General features: G+C 35.4%; 1 protein-coding gene across 2 annotated transcripts in view; it reads left to right on the top strand.

Moving 5' to 3' along the window:
* Positions 1 to 26966, top strand: part of LOC128854757 (guanylate cyclase soluble subunit beta-1) — an 88258-nt gene that overhangs the window by 56000 nt on the left and 5292 nt on the right. For both annotated transcript variants that reach the window (XM_054089127.1, XM_054089126.1), the window contains exon 12: positions 1020 to 1157. In XM_054089127.1, the coding sequence (XP_053945102.1) occupies positions 1020 to 1157 (138 nt within the window). The remainder of the gene's footprint in view (positions 1 to 1019; positions 1158 to 26966) is intronic.

Below are 26966 nucleotides of genomic sequence, written 5' to 3'. Positions count from 1 at the left end.
GGTGTTCATTGGTCACTGGTTGATCGGCACTCATGCGGAGAAGCTCAGAATTCCGTACAACACCTATTGCAGAAGCTGTGGGGATCCTGTAGAGAAAGACACTGTGGAACACTTTCTCTGCAAATGTCCGTCTCTGGCGACTAGGCGCTTGAGATTCCTTAGCGTGCCCTTTGTGGATGGCGTGAAGAATTTCTCCAGCCTAGATCCCTTTTCTCTCCTCCACCACATCAACAGCACTGGATGACTGTAGACGGTTTTACTCTTCCCTAAATCTTTTCACATTTAGTAGTCCAGATTATGGTATCAAAACGGCACGGCCGTCTTACCTACCTACCTAAAGGGTCATTACATTAGAGGTATCGGATTTTAAATTGAAATAAAATAACGAAAATTCAAATTTATTGGTCAATCTTTATTATTTTTGTGTAGAACCATTCATGATATTTATTTTTTAAAGATAATCCCTTTCAAATATCGAATGACTCCTTGACTTCCAATGCCTTAATCGAACGTGGTTTACACACAAAGTATTTAGACTTTACATAACCCCACAAATAAAAGTTCAAAGGTGTGATATCACATAATTTTCATAAATTGCTTATCGAAAAGGCGACACAACAAGTCCATTATTTCATGGGCTCTATAGCAAATAGCGTCATCTTATTGCAACCAATAGTTGTGGATATCACGCGCTTCAATTTCCGGCATCAAAAAGTATGATAGTTTATCTCTGTTACATTGGAGCCAACCTCGTCTTTAAAGAAATATGAGCCGATGATTCCACCATACGAGAAGTTTGTGTCATAAGTTTCATTACATAAGTTACATTACATTTAACATCACTCAAATATATACCGCTTTCGGGATTAATCTCTACGGGATTAATTGACATTGAACATTTATTTAATTGCTTGCAATGTGGAAATATCATACTACTTTTGCTTCAAACTTCTTTACAGCTCTTATACCTATATGTAATTTCAATAAATATTTTGGAAATCTTAATTCATTCCTTTCAGGTAGAGACAGTTGGCGACAAATATATGGCCGTATCTGGTTTGCCCGATCACTGCGAGGACCACGCCAAATGCATTGCTCGCTTAGCACTGGATATGATGGATATGGCAAAGAATGTGAAAATGGGATCTTACCCAGTGGTGAGTACCAAAGTATTGAGACACAGTTGCAATTCAATTTATACGGTGGAAGATAATCTTTACTCATTTCATAAGTAGAAAATACCACAAATTATTATAAGAGCGCACCTGTTTTACTATTCACTTACATGTATATTATACATCTCTCTTGAAAAAAACACCAAAAAAATTCAAGGATATCAAATGCTCACAGGGCTCCAAAAATTGGGGAAGTGTGTGTAATAAGTTTAGTAATAAAAAAAACCATCTGTCGGTCGAAGGTGGCATAAAGCTGTAAAGTCAATAAGTCAAGTGCTTTCATGTGACTATCTCTAAGTCTCCAAATATCTTTAATTCATTGCGGCCGGCGTAGCCGAACGAGTTGATGTGTGTCTACCATTCAGGAGTGCATAGATTCGAGTCTCCGTGCATGAATATCAAATAACAGAAACATTTTTTTTAATAGCGGTCGTCCCTCGGTGGGCAATGGCAAACCTCCGTGAGTATTTCTGCCATAAAAAAGCTCCTCATAAAAATCCATTTGCCGTTGAAATCACAATCAATGGCCCGAATTTTTGAATTCAGTCATTGACTAATGTTTTGAATAGAAACTAAACAAATTAAGTTTAAATTTCAGTTAGAATTTTTTCATAATTATAACTAATTAATTCTTTGGTAAAGTCACTTAATGACTTCATTCATCAGTGTATTTACAAAAATCTATGAAACGATTTGTATAAATTAAAATATCAGACTTCTATTTGCTTCAGCAACCAAATTTATTCTGCCTTCACTCTTCTTCTTAATTTTTAACTAAGCCTACCAAGCCCACGTAGAGCAAATAGAAGGCACTTTTTAATAATTTAGTTACCACAAACCCAAATATTGTTGTGACTTAGTGTGCCGTGTGCAAAACGCTTGCTCTTAATACACCTTCCCAACGAAGGATATTCGCGCTACTCGGCACCTTCATTCATTCATTGTTGTTGTAGAGTGTCATTTATAATAGTTGTTGTTACTCTTACTACAGCTACTATCACTCTCAGCATGGATAAAGCGAAATCAATAATTAGAAAATTGAAGAAAAGGCACAGGAGCGGATTCAATAATCCCTTAAACCGAGTTGGGAATTGGTTCAGATTTTGCCAATTCGCTAAGTTATATAAATGACATGTAATCATTTAGAGCAGGAAATAGGAACTTATAAGCCATGATTTATTTTACTGCTTGAAGCTGTCATTCTCGACTTGGAGTATAAAGTGATGACTCACACAAAAAGGGTATTTCCACGGCGGCTGAGCGAAGCAGGGGTGCATTGTAGGGTTTACAGTAGGATAACGGTGCAGTATGGTTATCGCCGAAGACTTATCTACCTTGTACCTTGTAAGTTACCTTTAAAAGATTTTTTTAATTCAGCTTCAGGACATAGCACTGAGCCAACAATGGTATCACTGAATATCATACATAACGCAAATCGTTTTCTGCATAGCGATACGCATAGACATCAGTGCACTCACACATGTACTTATATTTAGAGAGCGTCAACATCACATACGCATTACGAAGTAATTAATTACTCGGTGCAATTAAAGTGTGTCATGCATAATGTTGGTCACTTCTTACAACAAATGTTATTAATTTTTTTTTTTACAAGACTGGTAGAAGAGTAGAAATTAAAATTAAACAAATATGTACTTCACTACTTTATTACTTACTAGCAACCCGCCCAGCTTCGCACGGGTATAAAATATATACCCTATGTCACTCACTGAAAAAATGATTAAAATCGATCCAGTAGTTTTGGCTTATTCATTATTGCCCGTGGCCCGCACGCGTTAAATTTTGGAGTAAAACAATTCCCCTTTCTTTATAGCATGAAGATTTCCTGCTATCTTTGGGATATCTAAATTCATACCCTACATTTTTGCATATTAACTTTTTGCATTTTTACATATGTATTTATTTTATTTTTACAACAATTACTATATTACAGAATGTCTTTATATACAACGTTCATAGCCTTCTTGTCATTAGACAATACAAACATGTTTTCTCTAGAGGTTACTCTTGAAAGAGCGACATACAGTTGGCCATGTGAAAAACAGTCAACACTCAAATCTAAGCCTGCAACGTTGAAGGTTTGTCCCTGAGATTTATTAATGGTCATTGCAAAAGATGTCTTTACCGGAAATTGTAAGCGTTTAAATTGGAATGGTAGATCCGATGGTATCAGAGAGATTCGGGGAATCAATACATCTTCTCCGGTACCACATCCTGTGAGTATTGTGCACTCTATTATGAAAGTTTTCAGTGATTTTACCATCAAACGCGTGCCATTGCAAAGTTTAGGTGGACTTAGGTTTCTTAATAAAATAACAGGACAACCTATTTTCAGCTCCATTTTGTGAGGAGGGAGTCCAGACGGTTTCAAAGAATTTAGAAATTCTGTAGGAAATTGAACAGCTTCTTCCAAATCGAGAACAGTATCGACCGAGTAGTATATTTTCGTTGGCGCATCAATCTTTGAAATAATCAAGTTATTTACTTTATCTACTTGTTCGTTAGTTGGTGACAGAATAGCTCTTTCTTTAAATCAAGATATTGTCTTATAACTTATGTTATCAATGTCTGGATAGACATTGTTGACTAACTCTTGGATGTTGTCTATCAAAACACAAAGGTTTTCTAGGTTAATCCTTCCCTCACTTTGTGTTAATTCTCCATTGCCAACTTTTAGCAGCATCTCTGGAAATAGCCTGTTCTCACGTGAAGATGACGAAACCCTCATATTAGTTTTAAGATCTAATTTATTGACATGCGACCAAAGGTGGGATCTTTTTAGCGAAGCATTTATTTCGTCAGCACGTGTTCCTCGAGTCACAACTGGTAGGATTTGACGGAAATCTCCTGAGAACAGAATTGTACATCCACCCATAGGTGAATTTTTGTTGTGCAAATCGCGTGTTGTCCTATCCAATGCTTCCACAGACGTCTTGTTTGACATGATAGCTTCGTCCCAGACTATTAATGAGCAGTCACGCATCAATTTTCCTGTATTGCTCTGTCTAGAAACACTACAGACGCTATTATCATCATCGGTGGCGATTTTCAGCGGGAGCTTGATTGTAGAGTGTGTGGTTCGGCCTCTTTCTAAAAGACTCTTTCCAAAAGAGTAGCGGCAATGCCGGATGACGCAACAGCTAACGCAATTTTTCCGGTAGATCTCAATTACTAATTACTGATGTAATATCTTGAAAAATATTGTTTTTAATTATATGCTGTAAAGACCCATATACATAGATCTATATGAAAACAACAATGTATTTAAGGTATTTAATTGGATAAGGATTAATGTTGTACCTATTTGTTGAAATCGCTTCGAAAATAAGCTATTAGTTGTCGTAAAAAGTAAATGACAAAAAATGTTATTGTATGGGATCGATAGCAAACTAAACGCGCTCCGAATCAATAAAAACTATTCAAAAACTGTATTTTACAATAATTATGTGCGATTTACTAATATAGAACCTGAAAATAGCGTTTTATTTCGCTGAAAAATTGTATGTACATATAATTACATGGAATTCAGTACATACATAGATACATATGTACATATGTCCGAAATGAAATAATGCGAGCGATTCGTAAATACATACATACATACGTCACCATACGATGTAATTCAACATTAATGAGGTGTGGTGAGATTATCGCTTAACGCCTATTGCTTCATTCGATTGACAGCGAACAAACACACAAACAGCTTTTTTGGGGAAAAAGAGCTGCTTTTGTTTAAACAATTTTGGTTAAATAACAAATAAATCAATTTTTTTTTCATGCAGGACGAAAGTAAATATTTCAAAGTTAAACTTCAAGAAAGTTTCATTTTAATTGGTTGATTCGTTTATGATTTATGGCCGTGAAAACAAAAAATTTATGTTTTTTTGCTACATTTTGACCGATTGCCACGCCCCCTTTATATATTTCTTCACATTATATAGATATAAACCTTCCTCTTCAATCAATCTATCTTTAAAAAAACCGCATCAAAATCCGTTGCGTAGTTTTAAAGATTTAAGCGTATAAGGGGACATAGGGACAGAAAAAGCGACTTTGTTTTATAATATGTAGTGATTCATATAATGCAGCTAAAATGCAGGTTGCTGACTATAGCCCAACTATACCTGATATCAAACGACTAAAAATTACTGCAAATGGCTTTAATATGAGAGTTCAATCAAATAACTTTAATTGACTTCAAAACGAGACTTGCAATCTAATGGCTAACCAAAAAGACTTATAAAATTAATAATTAGTCACAAAAATTTAGCGAGTTAATTTTTTTAGTCTTAGTCATAGAATACAAAAACTGAATGCACTTATTTGCTAAAAAAATCAAGTGACACTTATTCGCAAATTATTGCATTTTATTGCAGTTCTGATAGCATGGGGTTTTACCCAAGAATCTTCCGAATCTGCAGAAATACATGCCATTCAGATATGTGTGAGGAAAGTCTCCGTAAAAAAATGAGAATAATCCACATTTACATATTTTCAGGCCATGGTGTAAAGATCATTAATGGTGTGACCAATATCAGACCGTTTAGCCGGCTCTCAGCGAATTTGACAAAATCAGCGGTTGGGCTGACGTAGCAGGAGTTATGGATTGATTTGTTTACGAAAAAAATAAGAATATGTTAGTGATATATGAAAAAAAATAACGACTGTGTGAATATATGTGAAATTGCCATGCAGATTTCGGCTAGCGAATACTCCCGAGACGTTTCAGCTGAAGTTGCCTCACAATTCTGTTTTTCTCCATAGTCATTGGCCAAACCAAGTAACCTACCACCCCTACTTGCAGACAGCTTTGGAAACCCTTCTCACCTCACTGTTTTTTTTTTTTTTTCTTTGTTCACTCGACTCGGGAGCATAGGGCCTCGACAAGACTCAGTCTTGCGTTGGTTTCGTTAATCAATTTGATTTCTGACAGGGTAGGTGATTAGCCTGCCGCTACCAGTCCTAAATAGTGGGAATGTCCACCTGTCGTTGCTTAGGAACAACGCCTTCTTACTGCTTAAAGCGCCATCTGTGTGTCAAATTTTTCTGGCAGAAGGATCACACAGATGGTTGAGGTCTTCGCTAAATTTGATGTGTATGCGCGATTACCACGATTGCCCGCTTCCTCTTGTTGGTTTTTTTGCTTGTTTTAGCAGCCACAATGCAAATAATGCGCTGACTTTTTGTGCGGGAGTAAGGTTTGGAAGGATAAGGTTGTTGGGGTTGAGGAATTATTTTTTTGTTTTTCTTTTTTTACTAGAAACTAGGAAAGTAGGTAAGTTTGGAAAATGCGAGGACCGTGCTTTCCATAGGATTCGAACCCACAACCTCGGGGATGGCAGGCTAGTGCACTTACGCTAGACCACCGAGGCCGCATTTTTTTATTTTTTCATTGTTCACTCTACTAGGGAGCATATGGCCTCGACAAGACTCAGTCTTACGTTGGTTTCGTTAATGTAATCACTGTAACCATCTCAAAAATGGTATACGACTGTCTGAACCTCCTCAACATGTTCGGGAACTTCAGCACAATATTATTAGGCTGGGTTCCTGGACAACGGGGGCATGAGGGAAATGAAATAGCGGACCATCTAGCTAACAAAGGCGCAAATACGCCTCTAATTAGTATTGACCCTTTCTGTGGACTTACAAAGGGCCACATTAACAAATTTCTCGGGAGGGAGGAGGAGAAGATATTCGTTGAACACTGGCGAAATTCTATCGATCAGCGGCAAAAGCAACAATTTCTATCGATGGATCGATGGAGTTCTCATAAGCTTCTTTTAATCAGCAGAGAAGACCTAAGAGTTTTAACTGGTTACTTTACAGGCCACTGTAACCTGAGATACCACTTAAACAAAATTGGTCTCTCTGAGACCATACTATGCCGATTCTGTGGATACAGAAAATTCAGAGCACATTCTTTGTAAATGCCTTGTACTAGGCAGAAAACGGCTGCACCTCCTTGGTAGTAGTGCCGTACACCCATATGAATTATGGAACAATAAGCCCCGGAATGTGCCACAATTTTTAAAAAGCCTTAAAATGATGATGATGATCCACCATAGACCATTTTTGGCTTCAATGCGCAGTAACCTAAATATAATAAATTTTCAGCTCACTGCAGTTAAAGATTTTGAGCAGGGGGCTCTGCTTGATACCTGTTTTGCTCTTCTTGCCATAGGCATACAAGAACTTTATGTGTTTACGCCGGTAAGCGGAGAAGTTTAAAGACCTACACACAAGGCTTGTTCTATTTAATTCACTAGTTCAAAACTGGATTAGCATTGAAGGTCTGCCATGAAAACTCACTCCGTTTACTCTTCGTCCACTAAACTTTTTATAACTCTTCATATAGCGCCTGTTTTATGCTTATAAATTTAAAATATTGGTAGTAGAAAAGTAGGTGAATTTCTGGTTCGTTAAAGTTTATATTAGTTATGCAGATGCTGGCCATCTATTATACCTAGCCCCTAATGCCTTCCAACTAACGAACATTATACGTATACGTCTTTACTGGCTCCAACGGTTGCAAAACAAGGGTGTTCCAAGTGCTGTGAGGGCAAGTGACGAACATCATACACATCGCTTGCAGTTGCAATGCAAGTGTGAGTCGTCTGCTGCGAGAACGGCTAGAGCAGTTAACAGCGAAGAGGAATTAAGTGTGAAGGTCGCCTTCATCCAATTAGCGTTTGTAAATGGGAGTTCTGTTGCAAATGGACCAATTCGGAGATTACTACGGTTACTAAAACTTGTTTTTCTAAGAACAATACTTATATATTGTTGCGAACGAGAAGTTTCGCGAACCGACTGGCAACAATAGCAAACGAGATTCCAAAACAAAAACATGAATTATCCTGCCTTGATAGTGAGACAGAGCACACTTTCTGGGTCTACCACTAGATGAGTTAGACGAAAATAAGAGGTGACTACATCACACAGACGGGGTTTAGTAAGCTACTACAATAGAATTCGCCAGATGATACGAGCTGCAAGTCTTGAAATTTCGATAGCTACTAAGCATATATATATAAGCAAAGGTGCATGCCGATAAGGTCATCAGTTGGAAGTTGCACTCTCAAGCGAATAAATGAAAAGTAATTAGTAGAGTGATTCAGTCTTAAAGTGAACGCGTACATGTAATGTAAAGGGTTGGAAACAAAGTGATACCTCCCCACTTGGGAGTGGCCAGGACGATTCTTCTGCATAAGATTCAAGCAGCTCACAACGTCCGGGATTAGCCCACGTATCCTCTGGGTAGCTTCCGAGCCCGGCACTTACAAATCCCCCCTAAGGAAAAGATTAGAAAAGCCTCGGACGAGAACTTCCTATTTTGGCAATCTAGTGATCGAACTCAGAAGAGTTACTGAAAGGGATTTACCTATTTGAGTTTTAACGAAGGAAAATTCGTAACAATTCGGAATTTTTGTAAGCTCTTATTCTTAATAAATAAATATTTTATAATTTATGCGGTGAGATCCCTGAGCTGCTTGAGTAGAGTACCAAATAAAACATTGCGTTTCCAATATTCATTTAATTCCACAGTTCCCAACTAATTTCACAATACTTTCAATCTTCAAACTTCTTCGGAATTTAATACATAAAAGAATTAGCAATGATTTTTCATTGCCAAGATCTGTACTTCAACCTACAATTGAATATTCAAATGGCTAGAGTAGTTATTTGACTTTGTATGTAATAGCTTATGTTTCATTACAAATAAGTTATAATTGTCACATTGTGCATCGAGTCTGTAAGATTAAGATGTCATAGGCGAATAAACTGAATTGAATTGAATAATGCATTATTTCAGCATATTTTCAATCTACTTAGATCCTTGGATTTCAACAAAATCTTACCATTTTCGTTGAATCTTAGATGCTCAGGAGTGAGTGAATGTCACTTGTATGCTATCAGTAAACTTTTTGATGTTAGCTTTTGAAAATTATCAGCAATAAACTCATTACAAAAAAGCGCACTTTGAATCGCTAGTAACTAAAATGTTCGGCTTTGGAAAACACATTAAGTCCTTTTCAAAAAAGAAACAAGCTGGTAACTTTCCACAGAGTCGAACGGTGTCGATATACCTGTAAGCTTGTACATACTCGTATGTACGTATGAATATATTTACGTATGCCTGGCATACTATGCCGTGCAACTATTGTGCTAAAATTGCACAAATTAACTTTAAACTTTTGCTTTTAATGTTTTAACTTGGGTTAAAGTTAAAGCAAAGTGGCTATTGCAGCAGCTTTTGACTGTCTTTTTTTCTTTTTTTTTCGTGTGATTGTTTTATTCTTACACTACTTTGCGCTACATAGTGACTAACGTGACATAGCATTGCCACTCAGAGCACTAGCTTTATTTTTGTTGTACTCGTTGGATAGTCATTTGCACTGAATTTCAAAGTTACACGTATCATAGGGAGAGTTGAAAATAAAATAAAAGCAGCAGTATCCATACCACAAAGACCAACATCTAAAGTGCAATTAACGATAATGTCGAAAAGTTTTCACTTGACTTTCGTGTTTGCGTTTACATTCTTCATTCTCTACTACTTCTATTCATCGGATAACTTGTAGGAAATGAAGTATCCTAAAGTTTCGGCGAATGCAGCAAGTGAAAGTAGAGCAGACATTAGTGGTCTATTGTGAATTTATTGGCAGCTCATACCTTCGATGCAAGTTACGTATACGCCGTGGTTGGCAACTGAAGTTGTGTGGAAAAACGCAGTTACGTTCATATGCTTATACGAGTATATATTGTATATGGATACATTGGCTCATACATCTTTTTTGGGTGCTTGCCAGAACTTCACCTCCAATTTGTGGTGCGCCTCTTAACGTTGTTCCATTCCTGGACGCACCAACATTGTAATGTCGCCTCCAAACGGCAGATGGTTTTTATTAGAACCTTCTTCGTAACAGAACTTTACTTTGAAATTTGCATTACCTGCTGAAAAGTGAACACCATTAGCAAAATCGTTAATGCTTCATACCCTCCGTGGCTTTTGAATCCGGATCTATCGAATAATAGTCACGCCCAAGCCCACTCGACTACGGCGGCTGCTTGTTGCAAAGGATAAAAATTTGAGGAAACATTGTAAAGAAGCGTCTAAGCTTGGATTAATTCGAACATTGTACACCCAGCAAATGTTTTGATTGGAATATCGGGGCTATATTTGTAATCATGTAAGGGTCAAATAAATAGCTATTGTGTACGAAACCTAAAAATTTCTTTTTTTTCCTAGCCTTTTTCCAAGCCTTGGAATTATAGGATTACATGCCCAGAAATGATCGCTTGGGCGACACTTAACTTTGCAACTGAATATATTTTGAAGAAAAGTACCGCTGAAAGTCATCGATAGTTTATAACTGCTTGCGATGAATATGCTTCAAGTCATAGAGTGGGGAAGTGGTGGATAGTCTAAACAAGTGAAGAACTTGTCAAGCCACTACTTTCAGTCTTTGGAATACATTTAAAGTTGGATCAGTTGGCTCACAGAATATCTCCTCAGAATATCTTAGCTGAGGGATGAATGAAAGCTATGGCTAGTGATGTACGCTGTTTTGGGTCGAAATTAATGCATTTTTGTTATTATTATGAGGGCATTCAGCACAGCGACCTGTTCACCTTTCATTGATATTCATTTAAATACCATGTCAACAGTGTTCCAAATGTCACCAAACACTTTCATCGTCAGTAAGTTTCTATAGCTGTTTCGCTCAGTCTACTAGCGTTGAGTTAATAATTATAAATAATAAGCTGAAGTGATTGTTTTAGATGTCTCTTGCGGCAGGCATCGTTTACCGCGAGCAAATTTTAGCCCACTAACCTGCTCCAGTGATAATCGTCAATTTTGTTCGTCTGGCTATTCAATAAAAATGTTGATAGTTGAACTTACTTTTTATGAAATAAAGTACACATAAATAATAATCTCAATACCAAATTGTGAGTATAAGTTTTTAAAGCCATATTGCAGTTCATTGAAAACTTGAAGTGAAGAGAAAATGAAAAACCGAACCTGATATATTATATAAAATCTATAGTTTCGCGCGCATATGAAGTTTTTCCCTGAATACTAAAAAATAATAGATTTCTGTCGCAACAATAAATGGCATGCCAGTTTGTAAGACGACATTTAAAATAGTTTTCCACGGGCGTTTCGTGTGGCGTGTTTTGGTTTAAATGGAAATGAGCTTTATCTGAGAATATGTTTTCCTACAATACATGAAACTAACGAATTATTGACGTCATATAACGTTGAGTGTAGGTTTCAATTCTTCAATGCAATGCTTCAATTCCGAAGGTCCAAATTTTTATTTATTTATTTATTATTTACTTATATTCAAAATTCCGTTTTGCTATAGTTAGACATGAGTTCAAATGCTGCTCCAATACTTTTTTCAAATGAAGATCAGTGACAATCGTGCCGCAATGTTTTTAAGACGGGTTCAGAGCTAGTCGTCTCAAACATTGTTGTTCGCGCCTCTGTTGAATAACTGAAAATATCCACCACTTTTCAAGACGAAATTTTGACATTTTTTTTAATATTGACATTTTTGAAGTAAATTTTAACTGCTTCTATAAAATTAACAAGCGAAATCGAATTAAATCGGAGTAAATAGATTTCATAATTAAAACCTCTTAAAGAGCGTTCAATGCTTATTTTATAAGATCAAACTTACTGCACACTCGCGACACAAGCCTCTTTTCATGTCCAAAACTTTGTACCGTTGCCGTTATGGCATTGTAGTGTTCCAAGTGGAACAACAGAAACGGCTAATATCTATCTGAATTTCGCACGACGATCTCCGAGAATAATTCTCTTCCCTTTTTGAATTTTTTCATAAGTTGCAGAGTTGGATGACTGGCAGGGCCCATTTTGAACTCTTTATAGCGTTCGTATGTTTTCCACATTGTCGAGTCCCGTAAACTGACGCTAATATTTCTAGTAGTGGTATTCATAGTCAGTTTTTTAATTCGCTTCGGTAGTGTTTTAAGTGTATTTCGTTTGTATAAGACTATTAATGGAGAAACATCTTGAACAGATGCCATAAAAGACCAATCTTTAATTTTAGCAGCCCATTGATTCTTTCCGAACTAATAATTAGTATTATGTGCCATCTGGTGATTTACTGAAATCACTGGAGCCGCTACTTCCACGAGAGTCGGTTCTACGTTACCGGAACGATCCGGATTTATATACGGCCAAGGATTGTAACTGCAGCTGTATTCTTTGCATATGTATGGGGAATATTATGCTGTTATTTAATTTAATTTTTAAAAATATATTTCCACTAGGAACATCCTGTAGTAAATTATAAATCTGCGAATACTATGCAATTATTTGCAGCTGCTGCACAAGGCGGTGAAGGAATTGCACTAATGCAAAGCTTTCTTTCCACTTTCTTGCTCACTTTGCCAGCAGTTTTTTCTTGTTGCTGCTAAATACTACTTTTTCTGCACTTAACTGCATACTATTGTTCTGCCATCTTAGCTATCTATGCCCTTGTTTGCACTGTTAAAATTGCTTTTGTTTTTCCTTAGGAAATTCTCAAAATTTTCTGCAGTCTTAGCTATTCTACGTTTTCCCTCTCATACGAGGTGTGCTCAGAAAATAAGGGGAATTTTCAAATTTCGCGGGCTACGTGCATTCCACTTTCGATTATTATTTTATTTTTATGTTTCTACACTCATCTCCAAGTTATATTCACGGTTTTAGCAATATAAAATGTGTAATTTGTTTGTGAGAGGCATAAAAAAAGAAGAGTTTCGCGTGTTCGGCGATTTTTTGCTTTCGAAAAAAATGGACGAAAGAAGTTGCATCAAATTATGTGTAAAAAATGGAAATAACTGCTGAAAAATACTTCAAATGTTGACAGTAGAGTAGGTGAGAGTACTTTGAGTCAAAAACATGTTTACAAGTGGTACAAGCTTTTCGCAGAAGATCGGGAAGATGTGACTGGATGCTCCAGCACATCACAATCGATAAAAATGTTGAGAAAAAGAAGAAAATTGTTATAGAGAATCGTCGAATCGCAATTAGAGAAGTTGCTGAGGATGTCGGCATATCGGTTGGCTCATACAATATTTTCTGAAATTTTGAGCATGACGCATGTGGCAGAGAAGTTCGTGCCAAAATTGCTGAATTTTGTCGGATGAGTATCACTCAGGAATTATTGAATGACGTCAACGATGATCCAGATTTGCTTAAAAGTATCATAACTGGAGACGAATCACGGATATACAACTATGGTTATGACATCGAAACCAAAACCCAATCATCCCAATGGAAGAGTCCAGGAGAGCCAAGACCAAAACAAGCACGATTAAATGTCAAAGTTTTGCTCAATGTTTTCTTCGATTACCATGGCGTAGTGCATCAGTTGTTCTTATCACAAAGTTGTACGGTAAATAAGGAGTATTACCTTGAAGTTATGCGCCGATTGCGTGAAGCAATACGAAAAAAACGCCGGGAATTGTGGAAAAAATGCATGGCTTTTGCATTACGATATTGCACCTGCTCGTTCATCTTAGCTTGTGAGAGATTATTTGGCCAAAAAACAAAACCGTTATTATGCTTAAGCCACTGTATACACCAGATTTGGCCCTGCTACTTTTTTCTGTTCCCAAGATTGCAGAGACCCACGAAAAGATGGCGTTTTGCGACGATTGAGGAGATACAAGCCGAATCGCTGAGAGACTCAAAAACATACCAAAAACTGCATATCATAACTGCCTCGAGGACTTAAAAAAACGCGGGCACAAGTATATTATGTCTTATGGGGACTACTTTGAAGGATATCAAGTAGATTATTGAGGAATAAATAAATATTTTTTGAGAAAAATGAAAATTCCCCTTACATTTTGAACACACCTCGTATGATTTCTAAGAGTGCGTACAGTTGCAGGAGAGGGCAACATTCAATATAGTATAGTACTAATTTCTTACTTATTATACTAAAATATACTAATTAACTTTTTAACCAAAAATAGTTTTTGAGTTGGCTTGAATTAGCCTGACAATCTGTAAAAAAAGAACAAGCAATTGATGATTAAAAAAACTTGGTAGCTTGCTAGATGCTTAAATTATGTAATATAATTATTTATATTCCTGTAGATAAAAAAATACTCGTTAAAAGAGATTGTGAAAATTAAAAAAAAAATTCGTCTAAAACCTTAGACTTTTGGAAAAAATGCATAGACTTCACACCACGATGCAGATTTTGCCATCCCACAAGACACGAGTATAAATGTAAACGAATTTGTGGCCACGAAGTCAACAAATATCACCGAAGAATTACCATATCCACTTGACCGACATTTTTTTCTCTCCAAAATTCAAACACTTCGAGGTGCCGCTTTCAATCGATGGAAAATAAAAGGTAGACCTCGCTGCGAAAACTGAAATCGATTCTGAAAAATGCGTGTTAATGCGTTCAGTATGTTTTGATGTTTGAATTATTGGAAATTTTAAGTATATTATTTCGGAAGGGCCTACTTTGTACTCGATACAATAAATTCTAATGAATATTAATATTTTTTACTATTAAATCCATTTAGTGGTGTTTTTTTGACTGCACTTTGAGCCTCAAGCTGTTTCTATACTTGGGTTATCGCATATTGATACTTTCTGATTAGTCAGAGCAAAGTAGCAGTTTTGAGAGCTCCCAAATGTGCACATTCACACAATTCATATTTCCAAACCTGACATTTTTCTTTTATAACACATCCGCCTTTTGCCTGAAATGTATTGTAATCTGAAGGACATTCAACAAGCTTAAGGGTGTGAATTTAATAATTTAATTTAAGCCAATTTCCTTTATTCAATTTTCGACACTACCCTTCGCAGTTCGCCAGTTTTTCCTTAGATAAAATTAGAATTTGTATGAACTCAGCATGAAAATAGATTTGTCAGGTTTAATGATATAATAAATATATAATATTATATAATATATGGTGTTAGGTATTTGACCCAGCTCTTTCTCCTATTTGTGATAATTTTTTATGATTTTTCATTGCCGTTGCCTGTCGAGGTGCAACTGCTATTATAAAATAAATGTTTAATAATTTTTGGTATTTGGTGCTCATAGCGGGCTTCAAACCCTAGCGCTACCAAATGGTAGTCACCCACAAACTAGATACATTCAGCATATTTATCTGAGTTTAATTTTTGATCTGCCCTCTGACTGCAAACAATGGAAAGCATGTGGTTTGTGTTTATGCTATCTGGTGACAGTGTGAATGGAAATTGCTTTGAAATTTTGAATTTGGCGACTTGGAGATCCAGTTTTCATTAACAGATAAAATAGTTTTCATAAGAATGCAAGTAATTCTGAAAATAGTAGACTTGTTAGAAATAAAAAATGGAAATAAAATTATAATTAAAAAAAATTTTAACTAAAAAGTAGCTCTTTAATGGTAATTTGTCAACTATGGCAAGGTCTTAAATGTAATGGCTATGTTGCGGGACGTGTAAAACGGCAAGACTCAGATTTCCTCAATTAAAACACAAAATTAATAATTGTCGTGTACACTTCTGTTAAGTGTTTGACCGAGCTTCTCTTCTTATTTGAGGCGTGCGTGTTGATGTTGTTCTACAAATGGAGGGACCTACAGTTTTACGCTGACACCGAATGGCAAATGGATCTTTTTCATGTCTGAAATGTACTCGTAGGTTTGCCATTGCCTGCCGAGGGACGGCCGTTATTAGAAAAAACGTTTTCTATTATTTTATGTCAATGCATGGAGACTCGAACCTATGTACTCGTGAATGGAAGTCACGCACAAATCCGTTCGGCTACGGCGGCCACAATAAAATTTACTTTAATCTAGAATAAAACGTCATCAGTGCTGCGAAGCGTTTCAGGGATTTTCATAACACTATATTTCCTATTTTTATCCCTTTAACCCCTTGAAATGGCATTAGAATGGACGAGTTTTATTCTTCATCCAAGCGCCCCCTCTCATAAGCAATTCTATTACGTAATCTACACTGATCGTGAACAGAAGCAAAACAAACGAAGGAAAGTGAAAGCAATTAAAAAGCAACGAAGAAACTACCTTTGGAGGCTTTATTATCATTCGTACTTTAACAATTTTTAATAATTTTTTTTTTTTTTGTTCGACTTTAAATCAGAATATGCCCTGATTGATTCATGTGGGTGGCTAATACCGTTACCTAGCCTCACCTTACTTTTCAAATAATGGTTTATTTTGTTTGTTTTCTGTGCAAGCGTAACTCAAAACCGCCGATCCAGTCACATTCACCCAGAACAAAAAAATGGTACTGGGGATGGCGCCACTTTTGCATTCTCTACATTGTATTTTCTGCACCCGGGCAAATTGAAATTCATAAACCCCACAGCTCCTCACTTCGCATGTTTATCCAGCTTAAAAAAGGCAGAAGAGAAGCCGCCATTGTTGAGCCCAAAGCATCAGTATCGTATCTTGTGTACTAAATTTAGAACTCAATTCGAATTATTGAAATAATTTTACTTATTTTATAATAAAAACTTGATAATCCCTTTTTGGTTAGCATATTTTACATAAACTAATATCACAAAATCAGCAAAGCTGTCCAACCTTTAAATTACGCCAGATGCCAAGTATGTCATGCAAAATAAATTTAGCCACGTTCCAGTTCCACTTTACGCCTCCATCAAATTCGTGCAATTTAACATTTGCCATCAAAGTAGTTTTACATGTCCGTGACACGTTTTCATGCTACCACCACAAGTGACACCGCACACAAGAGTCAATAGTGCCTAGAGCACTTCAAAACAACGTCCTGCCAGCGCTGAACGGGCGCCAGTGCTTGAAATAACCAACTCAGCACATTCACCACTCCCTCTCACCGCTAAACGAGTGTCTACATACTAACACAGTTTACTTGATTTAACTTAACGGTAAGTGTGCACTAAGGCCAAGTTGATTTTTGGCAGATTGCTTGCGCATCACCACCACCATAACGGGAATTCTTGATCAATTTAAAGTTAGTTTTGCGCTTCAATTTGACGTTGTTAGATTTTGGTTGTTTCTCTGCGCAGGCAACTCGTGCGAGAAATTTTGCAATTTATCAGCATGATTTGGAAACTTTCCAAATATTAGTGGTAACTCTTAGAACTTAAAACTTCCGGCAGAGGGTTACCACATAGATCGTATATGAATAATGAGCGACATATTGGCATAGAGACGTACTCACGTAATTTAAAGATTTTAATATTATATCTGCATACCTCAACCCACCTACACACATATATACATACATACATAAACAAATCTCGTATATGTGTGCGTACTTTCGCTCATAAGCGAAAATTAATTCCAATTTTGTTCGCATAAAATATTCAACTTACTTGAATGTTGCCCTCAATTATTTCCGGTATAGCGCGCTTAGCTTACCTTCACTAGCTCACTTGAATATTTAACTATTCGGTTAAAAAAAATCACTTATATTGTTGGGGTCACGAAACTGCCCTGCATATATTTTGCACGAAAAAAGATGTATTTTTATATTGCAGTTAGAAAGGAAGTTTACCAGTTACTTATATTTTTCATGATTTTAGCGCTAAATTGTTTGGTGGTAGTGGTAAGTGGAAAAACCGTACTCAATAGTTTTGCATATATTTAAGTAAGCTGAGGCAAAATCCCATCTTGTTCCTTTCATAATTTTTTCTGCTTTAGCTTACAAAGCGTAGCTATTAAAGAGAAAGGATGGGTGTCTTGAAATATTGGATTATATTATAATTTCACACTAATTTACTTACAGTCACCTCAAAATACATAAATACTTACATATACGCTATGTCCACAATGCTCCATGCAAATCAAGCGTTGCTCGAAACAGTGCTGGAATTATTTTCTGACAGCTGCTTTCTTCAGCAATCGTGTCGTGTTTTTGTTTCACAGTTTCAACAAGGAATTGACCTTTTCTTTTTAATATAAATTTCTCTTAAGAAACAGTTACAAGTTTTTAGGAATCATATCTAATAGAGACATGGGTAATTTATCATCTGGCCACTCTATTTAGCAATAAACCTCTTAACAAACTACGAAGCGCACCGACGCAATGGCTTGGTGGAGAACCTCAACGGAAGCGTTCCTAAATTATATTTTAAATGTAAAACAAATTCTAAATTCCTTTGGGGCATTATCCTATATTCTCAAAATTATGTAAAAACAAAGTACGGGGGTTTCCTCTTACATTTTGCGCCCAATAATGAAAAACACAGAAAAATAATAATTAATGAAAATAGCTTTTTTGTTTTTCAGAATATTTTCTTTGGAAGTCATTACACTTCTGCATTCGATTTAACAAATTTACAAAGCACTTTTGCCGCCCAAAAGTGGATGTCTCCAAGTCGAACTGTTTAATAAGCTTCTACAGCTGCTTCAGGCGTTTAAAAACGTCCGCCTCGCATTTTATTTTTAATATTCGGGAACAAAAAGAAATCACTAGGTGCCAAATCAGAGCTGTAGGGTGGATGACTTATTAATTCAATGCTCCAAAATTCTCTTGTGTGCGTCGATAGGTGATGTCTTGATGAAGGATGATTCGTCTTCGACGGTTGGTTTTCGTAAATTAGCCAAAAACTTCTGGTAAACCAACTGGTAAACTACTACTCAGAATTCACAGTTGTAGGTTTTGCTACTGTTACAGTTGGGATATGAGGCGCTTCCTCCGCGTACAATTTTTGTTGGATTAAGCTCGCCTTGGAACATTCATTTTCTCGATTGCTGTTTTGTTTGCATCTTATATATATATAGATTTACCGATTTGAATTACCGTAACTTAATTTCTTCAACATTTATTTACACCAATCGACACGAGTCCTTTTTGGGCAAACGGTAAATTATGCAATATCCAACGAGAACAATTCCTATCTCGCGATGTTTTACATTTACTGAAAACATTACGTGTAAATTTATGCAAATCCGTATAAGTTTTTTCCATAAAGATATCGAATTACAGCTCATCACACGTAATGTTGCAAAGCCGCAAAATATAAAAGGCTAACCCTCGTAATGTAAAAATAATATTATTAACTATTTACTATTGACTATTAAATTTCTATGCAAATTTTTTTTGGGCCATAATGTTGTATTTTTTTAAGTACTGTAAGAAAAAAAAGTATGTTGCGTTTTCAATGAAAAACAAAAACAAAAAAATTATTTAACTCGAAAACCACTGAAAGTGAATTGACAATTCAACAATAATATACTGATTTTAAAGCGTATTTAAGTATATATACAAATACATAAGTATAATCTGTGATATTAAATGTATGGATTTTGCTTAAGTGAAGGTGACCATAAATTAGCATAGAATAATAGCCACAGCATAAGTCAGTTTCTGACTGCAACCATTCTGACTTCAAAGCGAATTGCCTAAGCCGATGTCACTAATTAACGGCAGATGTCAATTTAGCACTTGTAGTCACGCATCTGGCCACGTGCAACCACTTTAGGTTTCAAGGTCAAAGTTATTCAAATACAGTAACCAAATAGTGGAGTCACTCATAACTCACCCGTCTGAATAGGTTACCTTGCGAAAGTGAGTCAAATAAAGGCTCGAAATAGAACCAATTAATTTATAAACTACTCAGCCAATTCATTCTCCGTTTTTATATTTTCTGTATATATTTTATTTCTGTGAATTTATTTTATTCATTTATTTGAGCTGCGGGATACATATATAACACAACTCTCGCTATTTTAATCGCATGTCGGTAAGTGGCTGGCGAATCGAAAGCAATTAGTCAGACCAATTCGAAAACCAAAAATATTTGTATAATCGCAACAATACTTTTGCTCCTTATTGCTTTTAAATTAAAAAGCTTCTAAGTTTGGATTAGATTCGGATATTCTCGAATACGCTTCCCCTTAACTCCTAGTGAAGCGTCAAAGATTCGTATGGAACTATACATTTCAAAAAGCTTATTCTTCTGTATACCCTGTAGTTAGTTACCCTGTGGTCCAGATGTCTATTTTATCTTACTGTACCTTACTGAAGTATAAAACAAAGAACATCTTACTGCATTCACTACTACGAAGCAAGTATAGTCCTTCAATTCATGCTTTATATACAAATACCTATATATATTTCTAATGGATATAATTAATAAAAATATAGTGTGAATAAAGTGAAAAAAAAACTTTCGTATTACATAGTTGACAGTAACATTTTCCACTATTCGTATTACAGAACCTTTTGCATGCAGAATAATATATTCGTATTAGTATTCATTATTGCACTTTGACTGCAAATATATGTGCATATACATACATGTATATTAAAATAATTTGAGTTCCAATAAAAATACTGTAATTCCATACATTTTTTCTAGTTTTCTTGTTTAATGATGTGAAGGGAAAAATCATAAATTCAAAACCTTTTCAGAGCTTGGGTCCCATTTTACTGATGATTTTTTTAGCTGACGTACCTTAACTTCAAACAGAAAAAATCTAAATCTTAAACTAATATTTAAAATCGAATATGCCGAAAAAGGATAAGTTTTGGATATCATATTATAAAGGGTTATTCAATAGGGTCGCTTCACCTTTTTTCCGATAGGAAGGGCGAACGACGCAATATTTTTTATTTTTCGCTTTTCATTTGTATACTTCATTAGTATACATTTCATCATGGAACGCTACACACTTGAGCAACGATTGCAAATCGTGCAAATTTTTTATGAAAATAATCGATCTGTTGCTGCTACTTTAAGAGCATTACGGCCATTTTACGGTCCATTTAACAAGCCGTCCCGTTTTGGGGTTATGTGAAGTCATTGGCCTGCAGTAACAAGCCGGCGACGATTTGTGAGCTCAGAGCCAATATTGAACGCGAAATTGCTGGAATTTCGGCCGATTTATGCAAAAGAGTGGTCGAAAATTGGGTTCAACGGATGGACTTCGTAAAACGTGCACGCGGTGGTAATGCAAAAGAAATCGAATTTCATACTTAAATGTATATGTTCAAACTCGATAATAAAAAAAAAATTATTTAGTTAAAAAAGTCAAACCGTTTGTGTTTTATTCAAAAAAGTTCAAAAGTTGAAGCGCTCTTACTGAAAAACCCTATATTAGAAGTAGAAAAATTAAAAGGAGTGAAATGATAACAAAAAAATTACAAAATAAATATGAAAAATAAATTTTTCTGGTACTTACTTTTCTGTTGGTTTTTATAAGAACCTTTAACTCCTAGTTGGAGCATAGGGCGTCAATAACTTCTTTTTGCCGTCGAGCACGGTTTTGTGCAAGAGATCTAAGTTCATTCCAAGTCTTATTCAAAGGCCTCATTTCCGCCTCAGTTGAACTGCAACAGGTGGGTCGTAGTCTGCCTACATTTCGTCCTGTCTGTTGGAGGGTGTTCCATCGCAGCGCCTGTTTGACGTTGGTGTCGTCGCTCTTTCCAGCCGATCCATTGCCATTTCCTTCTGCCCATTTCAGTTGCCACATCGGATTGATTAGCCTTTTCAGTAAATCAGTGTTTGATATAGTTTGAGGCCAGAAAATTCGCATTATGTGGCGTAAGCAACGGTGAATAAACGTTTAGAGACGCCTTGTAATCATTTCTGTAACCTTTCACGTTGTAAACTGACAAATACAAACTAAAAAAAATGTACCCTTCTGGCAGTACCTAGCCGACAACCTTACTGATGCTTAGAAAAACCAGACAATCCTTTCTAAAAGACGAGCAGTGTTTACTGCTAATATAAATCGCGATGATTGATTTTCTTGCATTTAAGTATTAACATTGAACATACAGATTTTATAATTTGAAAAGATTTTCTTTATTTAGGTAATCGCGAATTTAACCATATATACACGGTACATACATATACATATACAACTCGAGCATTCGTTATGTAGAAAATTGCGAGCTTTTACTAAAACCATATTAGTTCTTTGACGTCCAGTCAGGAAAAGACCCTCTGCTAAGCTGAGTACGAATAATTAACACAGGAAGATGTGAAATACAAAATCGCGCAAAATTGCTTTTAATCTAATTCTAAATTTAAAACTGAGTGTCGCTGGTTCCCACAGTTATATCAAAAAAATTTCAGAATATCGCCAGTAAAAAATATTGTCAAAAATGAATTCGATTCTTGAGCCACTTCAAACTTCCATATTATTATACCAAAATTCAAAGGGCTATAAAACTATATACCCGAAAGTTTTCTAAAAATTCTGATTAAAAAGTGTAAATTAGTTGAAATCATTTTAAATCTGCACAAAGCTTTAAACATGTATTTAAAAAGTTTTTATAGGAGATGAACCATGTTTTCATAAAAGGCTATTAAAATTAAATGAGAAACAATGCGCAATGTATAATTCTTTTTTGTTGTAAGGAAAGGCTATTTCTCGATAGGGCAATAGGAACTAAAATAAAATTTCAATAATAAAATGTTTAGTTTAATGAAAAACAGGCAAACACTTGGAACATGCCAAGAAACACATGACGGTCAGTACGAACGGAAATCATTCATAGTAGACATAGTTATGCCGAACCAACATGATTATTAATTTAAATAAGGCAAAATAAAATTAAAAAAAAAAAAAAAAAATACACAAGAAACCGAACAATAAATTTAATTCTATAACTAACTGAGTTGTATGTGTGAAGAACAAACAATGTAATTATACATACACATTGAAAGGTAGTGTACAATTTTGTTGGATTTTCCTTAGCTCGCTATTATATTAGCTTACATATTGTGCATATGTATATGTACGTACACATGTTTAATGTTTATTTCGTTTTTTTGGCCTCACATATGTATACACAAAATGTTGTATATTTCAACACCTAAGGGAGCAATATTTGTATATATGCAGTCAAAACATTTTAAATTATTTAGAAATTTGCAGCAAAATATGGCAATATGTGTATAAATATCACCAATGAAAGGTGCTTTTGGCAGATTTAGTTTAGAAATATTTCTCAAAATTTTCTAAATAAAACATTAACATACACTATATATCAATTTGTAAATATATAAGGAACAAAGGAAGGAGTTACTTACCACTTATTTAAGCCTAGATTTCTTATATGCAAATGGTGATTTTGAAAATGAAACATGTAAAATTTAAATTCCAATTATTTCCATTCAAAATACGGCTCTTAACAATTATATGTGAAAAATTACTTCATTTAAACGTCCACTCTGAGCACATCGATTCATGAATGCCTAATTGTTGAGAAGGTCGAGATATCCATGTTGAAGTTGTTCAGCAACACTTTGCGCTGCAACAGCAATATTCTCAACAGAACGTCTAGAGTTTGCCAGTCCTTTTTTTTCTCGAAAAAAGATGCCGTCTAAGAATTATTCAGTACTGGCATCTAGGCGTCACATTTGAAAACCCTTCATAATAATATAAAAGTTTTCTCCTTTTGCTATTGCTTAAATTTTAAAACTTAATTTTTAACAAATACTTTTGATGTAAAACAGAATAAACCCAAGGTGTGAGTGCCTGTATGAGCTATGTTAGTCGAATCGATCAACATTACTACTCTGGGGTTAAAGTGCTTAAAAATTAAATAAAGTACCAAAATAAGAGTAAATGTATTTTATATACTTAACCCTTCGTTGGACGCCAACCAAATCTGCATTCCACCAGAAATGAAAGAGAACAATTCTCGCCCAGTGCTTTCGTCTTCGTTTGGCTTTCATGAAAACCTTGTTACAATCAGCAACTATGTACCGAAAGAGAATGTATAATTGACGCGTACACTCTTTTTGGGTGTTCGGCTGAGCACTTCCTCCTATTTGTGGTGTGCGTCTTGATGTGGTTCCACAAGTGGAGGGACCTACAGTTTCAAGCCGACTCCGAATGGCAGATATTTTTATGAGGAGCTTTTTCATGGCAGAAATACACTCGGAGGTTTGCTATTGCCTGCCAAGGGACGACCGCTATTAGAAAAAACTTTTTGTTCTTTTTGGGTTTTTCACGAACAAACGTACTCCGAATTCCGAATGGTAGACGCGCCCATTATTTATTATAATGCACACAAAGCTGGTGTTGGTTGCATGGATCAAATGGTCACATCAAAACGTGCAAATGTGCAAGGAAGTTGATGGGATCTGAAAAAGTGATGCCAGACAAAATTTTTTGACGATTTTATCGGGCACATTGGTCCTTGCAAACATCAAATATCGTATGAATAACTCAGCCGATATTTCTCAGTTCACTACTCGTTTGGCTATAGAATCATTTTCGTATCGTAGTCAAACAACCTACCTGAATCGATACACTCACAGCGAAGAGAGATTGTCATCTTTGACTACAAGGAGACGAAAAGCTTGGTCGAAAAACAAATGGTTTCTATTGCATTATATGCAAGAATCCAGTATGTCAACACCACTCAAAAATCTCTTATACATGTTTTGCTTGCCTTACACCGAATTCATAAATAAATATCATTTCATATGTTACCATAAATTTCATTGAATTGAACTTTTTTCCCTTCGCCTTCAAAATGAGCCAAAATATTTTCAGCGACTATTTTTCTTCTGTTGGCAGCTCAGTGCATGTCAAAACCATTGATATATGTAGGTATGAAATTAAAATTAGTTATATACCTTTGATATTATAAATGTCGCGCAATTGCTACATATTCCCATACAAATGCATGTCAATACGTAGGGGTTCAGCCACACCCGAGGTGCCTAACCGAAGGTGTAACTTATTAAATCCTTGCTGATAAATCGATAGAAAATTAAATTTTAGGAAGCTACCTGAAAGCTCAAGTCGTTAGCTAAAATAGAAATATATTAAATTCAAGGTTTACCCAGACCTGTGTGCCCTGCAGAGGTTTAAATATAGCTTAGCTACATTTTTCAATATATATTATACCTATATTGTTTGTTTATATAATTTCACATTATTTCTGAAAATGAAAGCTGCCTTTTTTCTGTCCTTTTTCACTTCTCTCGGGAGCATAGGGCCTCGACAAGACTCAGTCTTGCGTTGGTTTCGTTATTCTATTTTGATTTCTGACAGGGTAGGTGATAAGCCTGCCGCTAAAGCATCTGAAAAGCCGCCACATAATAGTCAAAATGCATCGTGAGCAGCATATTATTGTGTAAAAGAAAGGTATAGTACAGCGCGTCTCACTTTTTTATAGCTAGAGTTTAGAAATCTCGGTCATAAAAGTCTATATATTACCTGTATATATATATATACTAAGAATTATACTACATCGATTTCTGACAAAAGTATTATCTTCAATACATACATATTAGAATTTCACGAGGATCATTATTGTGGATATTTTACTCCCTACTTAGCCAGTCAATTTGATATATTTTTTAATGAAAATTCAACCATTTCTTTTAAGTGGTAGGTACATTTAAAGACTAAAATGTTCTACGAAAACATTTGTTAGCAAATCTCACTTGATGAATATATAAAAGTCGTAAATGTAAGCGTTTAATCGTATGTGATGGAGGTAGTCGCCTAAATTTGTTGTAGTCTGTTAACTAGCAAGTTTAATCAGAGCAACTTAATATGTGCAAGCATATACTGACAATGTACATACAAAAATTTATAAATAAAATACAAATAATGTAGCCAGACCGAAAGATTTATTAGCTAGAATATATGTATGTAAGTACCAGCCAAATAATTAATTTGTATGCACTAATAAGGAATATTTGGGCAACGCAGCAATTGCCACCGACAGGCAGTTTGGCAAATTCTGTCCATGCCATACAAAAGATGGCGACGCCCTTACTTATACAAACATTTGCCGTGCAACCTGATATTAAAAGTTACTAATGTAGAAAGTATTCTCAGGTATGCTTTATTAAAGCTTAACGCCATAAAATAAAATTGTTGCATTATACCAATTTGGTTTCCAAGAAGGAAAGTCAACAATAAATGAAATTCATGTCAAAGCTGCTTATGACAGTACATAAAGACGAAAACAATATGAAGAACTGAATTTAATATCCCATCAAAGCTTAGCAAGCTTGTCAAACCGACCATGGCTTCTGTACACATCGTCAGCAATGTTGGAGTGCGCAAAGCAGGGTTTATTTCCTCTGCGATCTCGCACTCGAAACATTTATACTTAAGACTTTGACAGTAATAACAATGTACAGGTTGGTTGAAAAATAAGAAAGCAAAACTAAAATAAAGTAAATTTTTTACTGAATTTGGGTTTTTTATTCAATATAATCTCTTTGAAAATCAACAAACTTATTTCAGCGGTCCTCTATCTTTGCAATAATTTTCTGGAAACTCTTTGGCTTTAACTTTCCCAATGGATAGGTATTCGCATAATTTCGACATATCCGAAATTATAATATTGTCCTACAACTCGATAAGTTTGTCAGTTATGCTTTGTTGTTTGTTTATAAAACTTACAAGTACTTTTTTGTTGTTTGTTTTATATGTATTCCTGATGAAATCTCGACATGCACCTATTTTTCATCATTAAAAGGCAAGGGTCGTCGGCAATTCTTTTACAGCTCAAACACGAGTTTTGTTTAACCATTCACAAAATTTCCTATCTGTCGTCTTCATTTAATCTGGGTGGGCAAAATATGCTAGGTACATTTTCCAGGCTATTTTCTTTAATGTAAGCTATTTTCTATTTTCGATTAACCACCTTCTGGACTATACCAACTCCATGAGTTACATATTTCCAAGAACACATTGTCCAGTTTGAAGTATAAATAAATGATCGATTTTTGTTTTTTTTTTTTTGTATTTATAACTAAACTATACGCAACGACGTCATTCAAAATTTGATTT

This window comes from Anastrepha ludens, chromosome 2 (assembly GCF_028408465.1).
Source record: "Anastrepha ludens isolate Willacy chromosome 2, idAnaLude1.1, whole genome shotgun sequence".
Lineage (NCBI taxonomy): Eukaryota > Metazoa > Arthropoda > Insecta > Diptera > Tephritidae > Anastrepha > Anastrepha ludens.
Note: the sequence above shows the minus strand (reverse complement) of the source record. Positions and strands in the feature narration are given on the sequence as shown.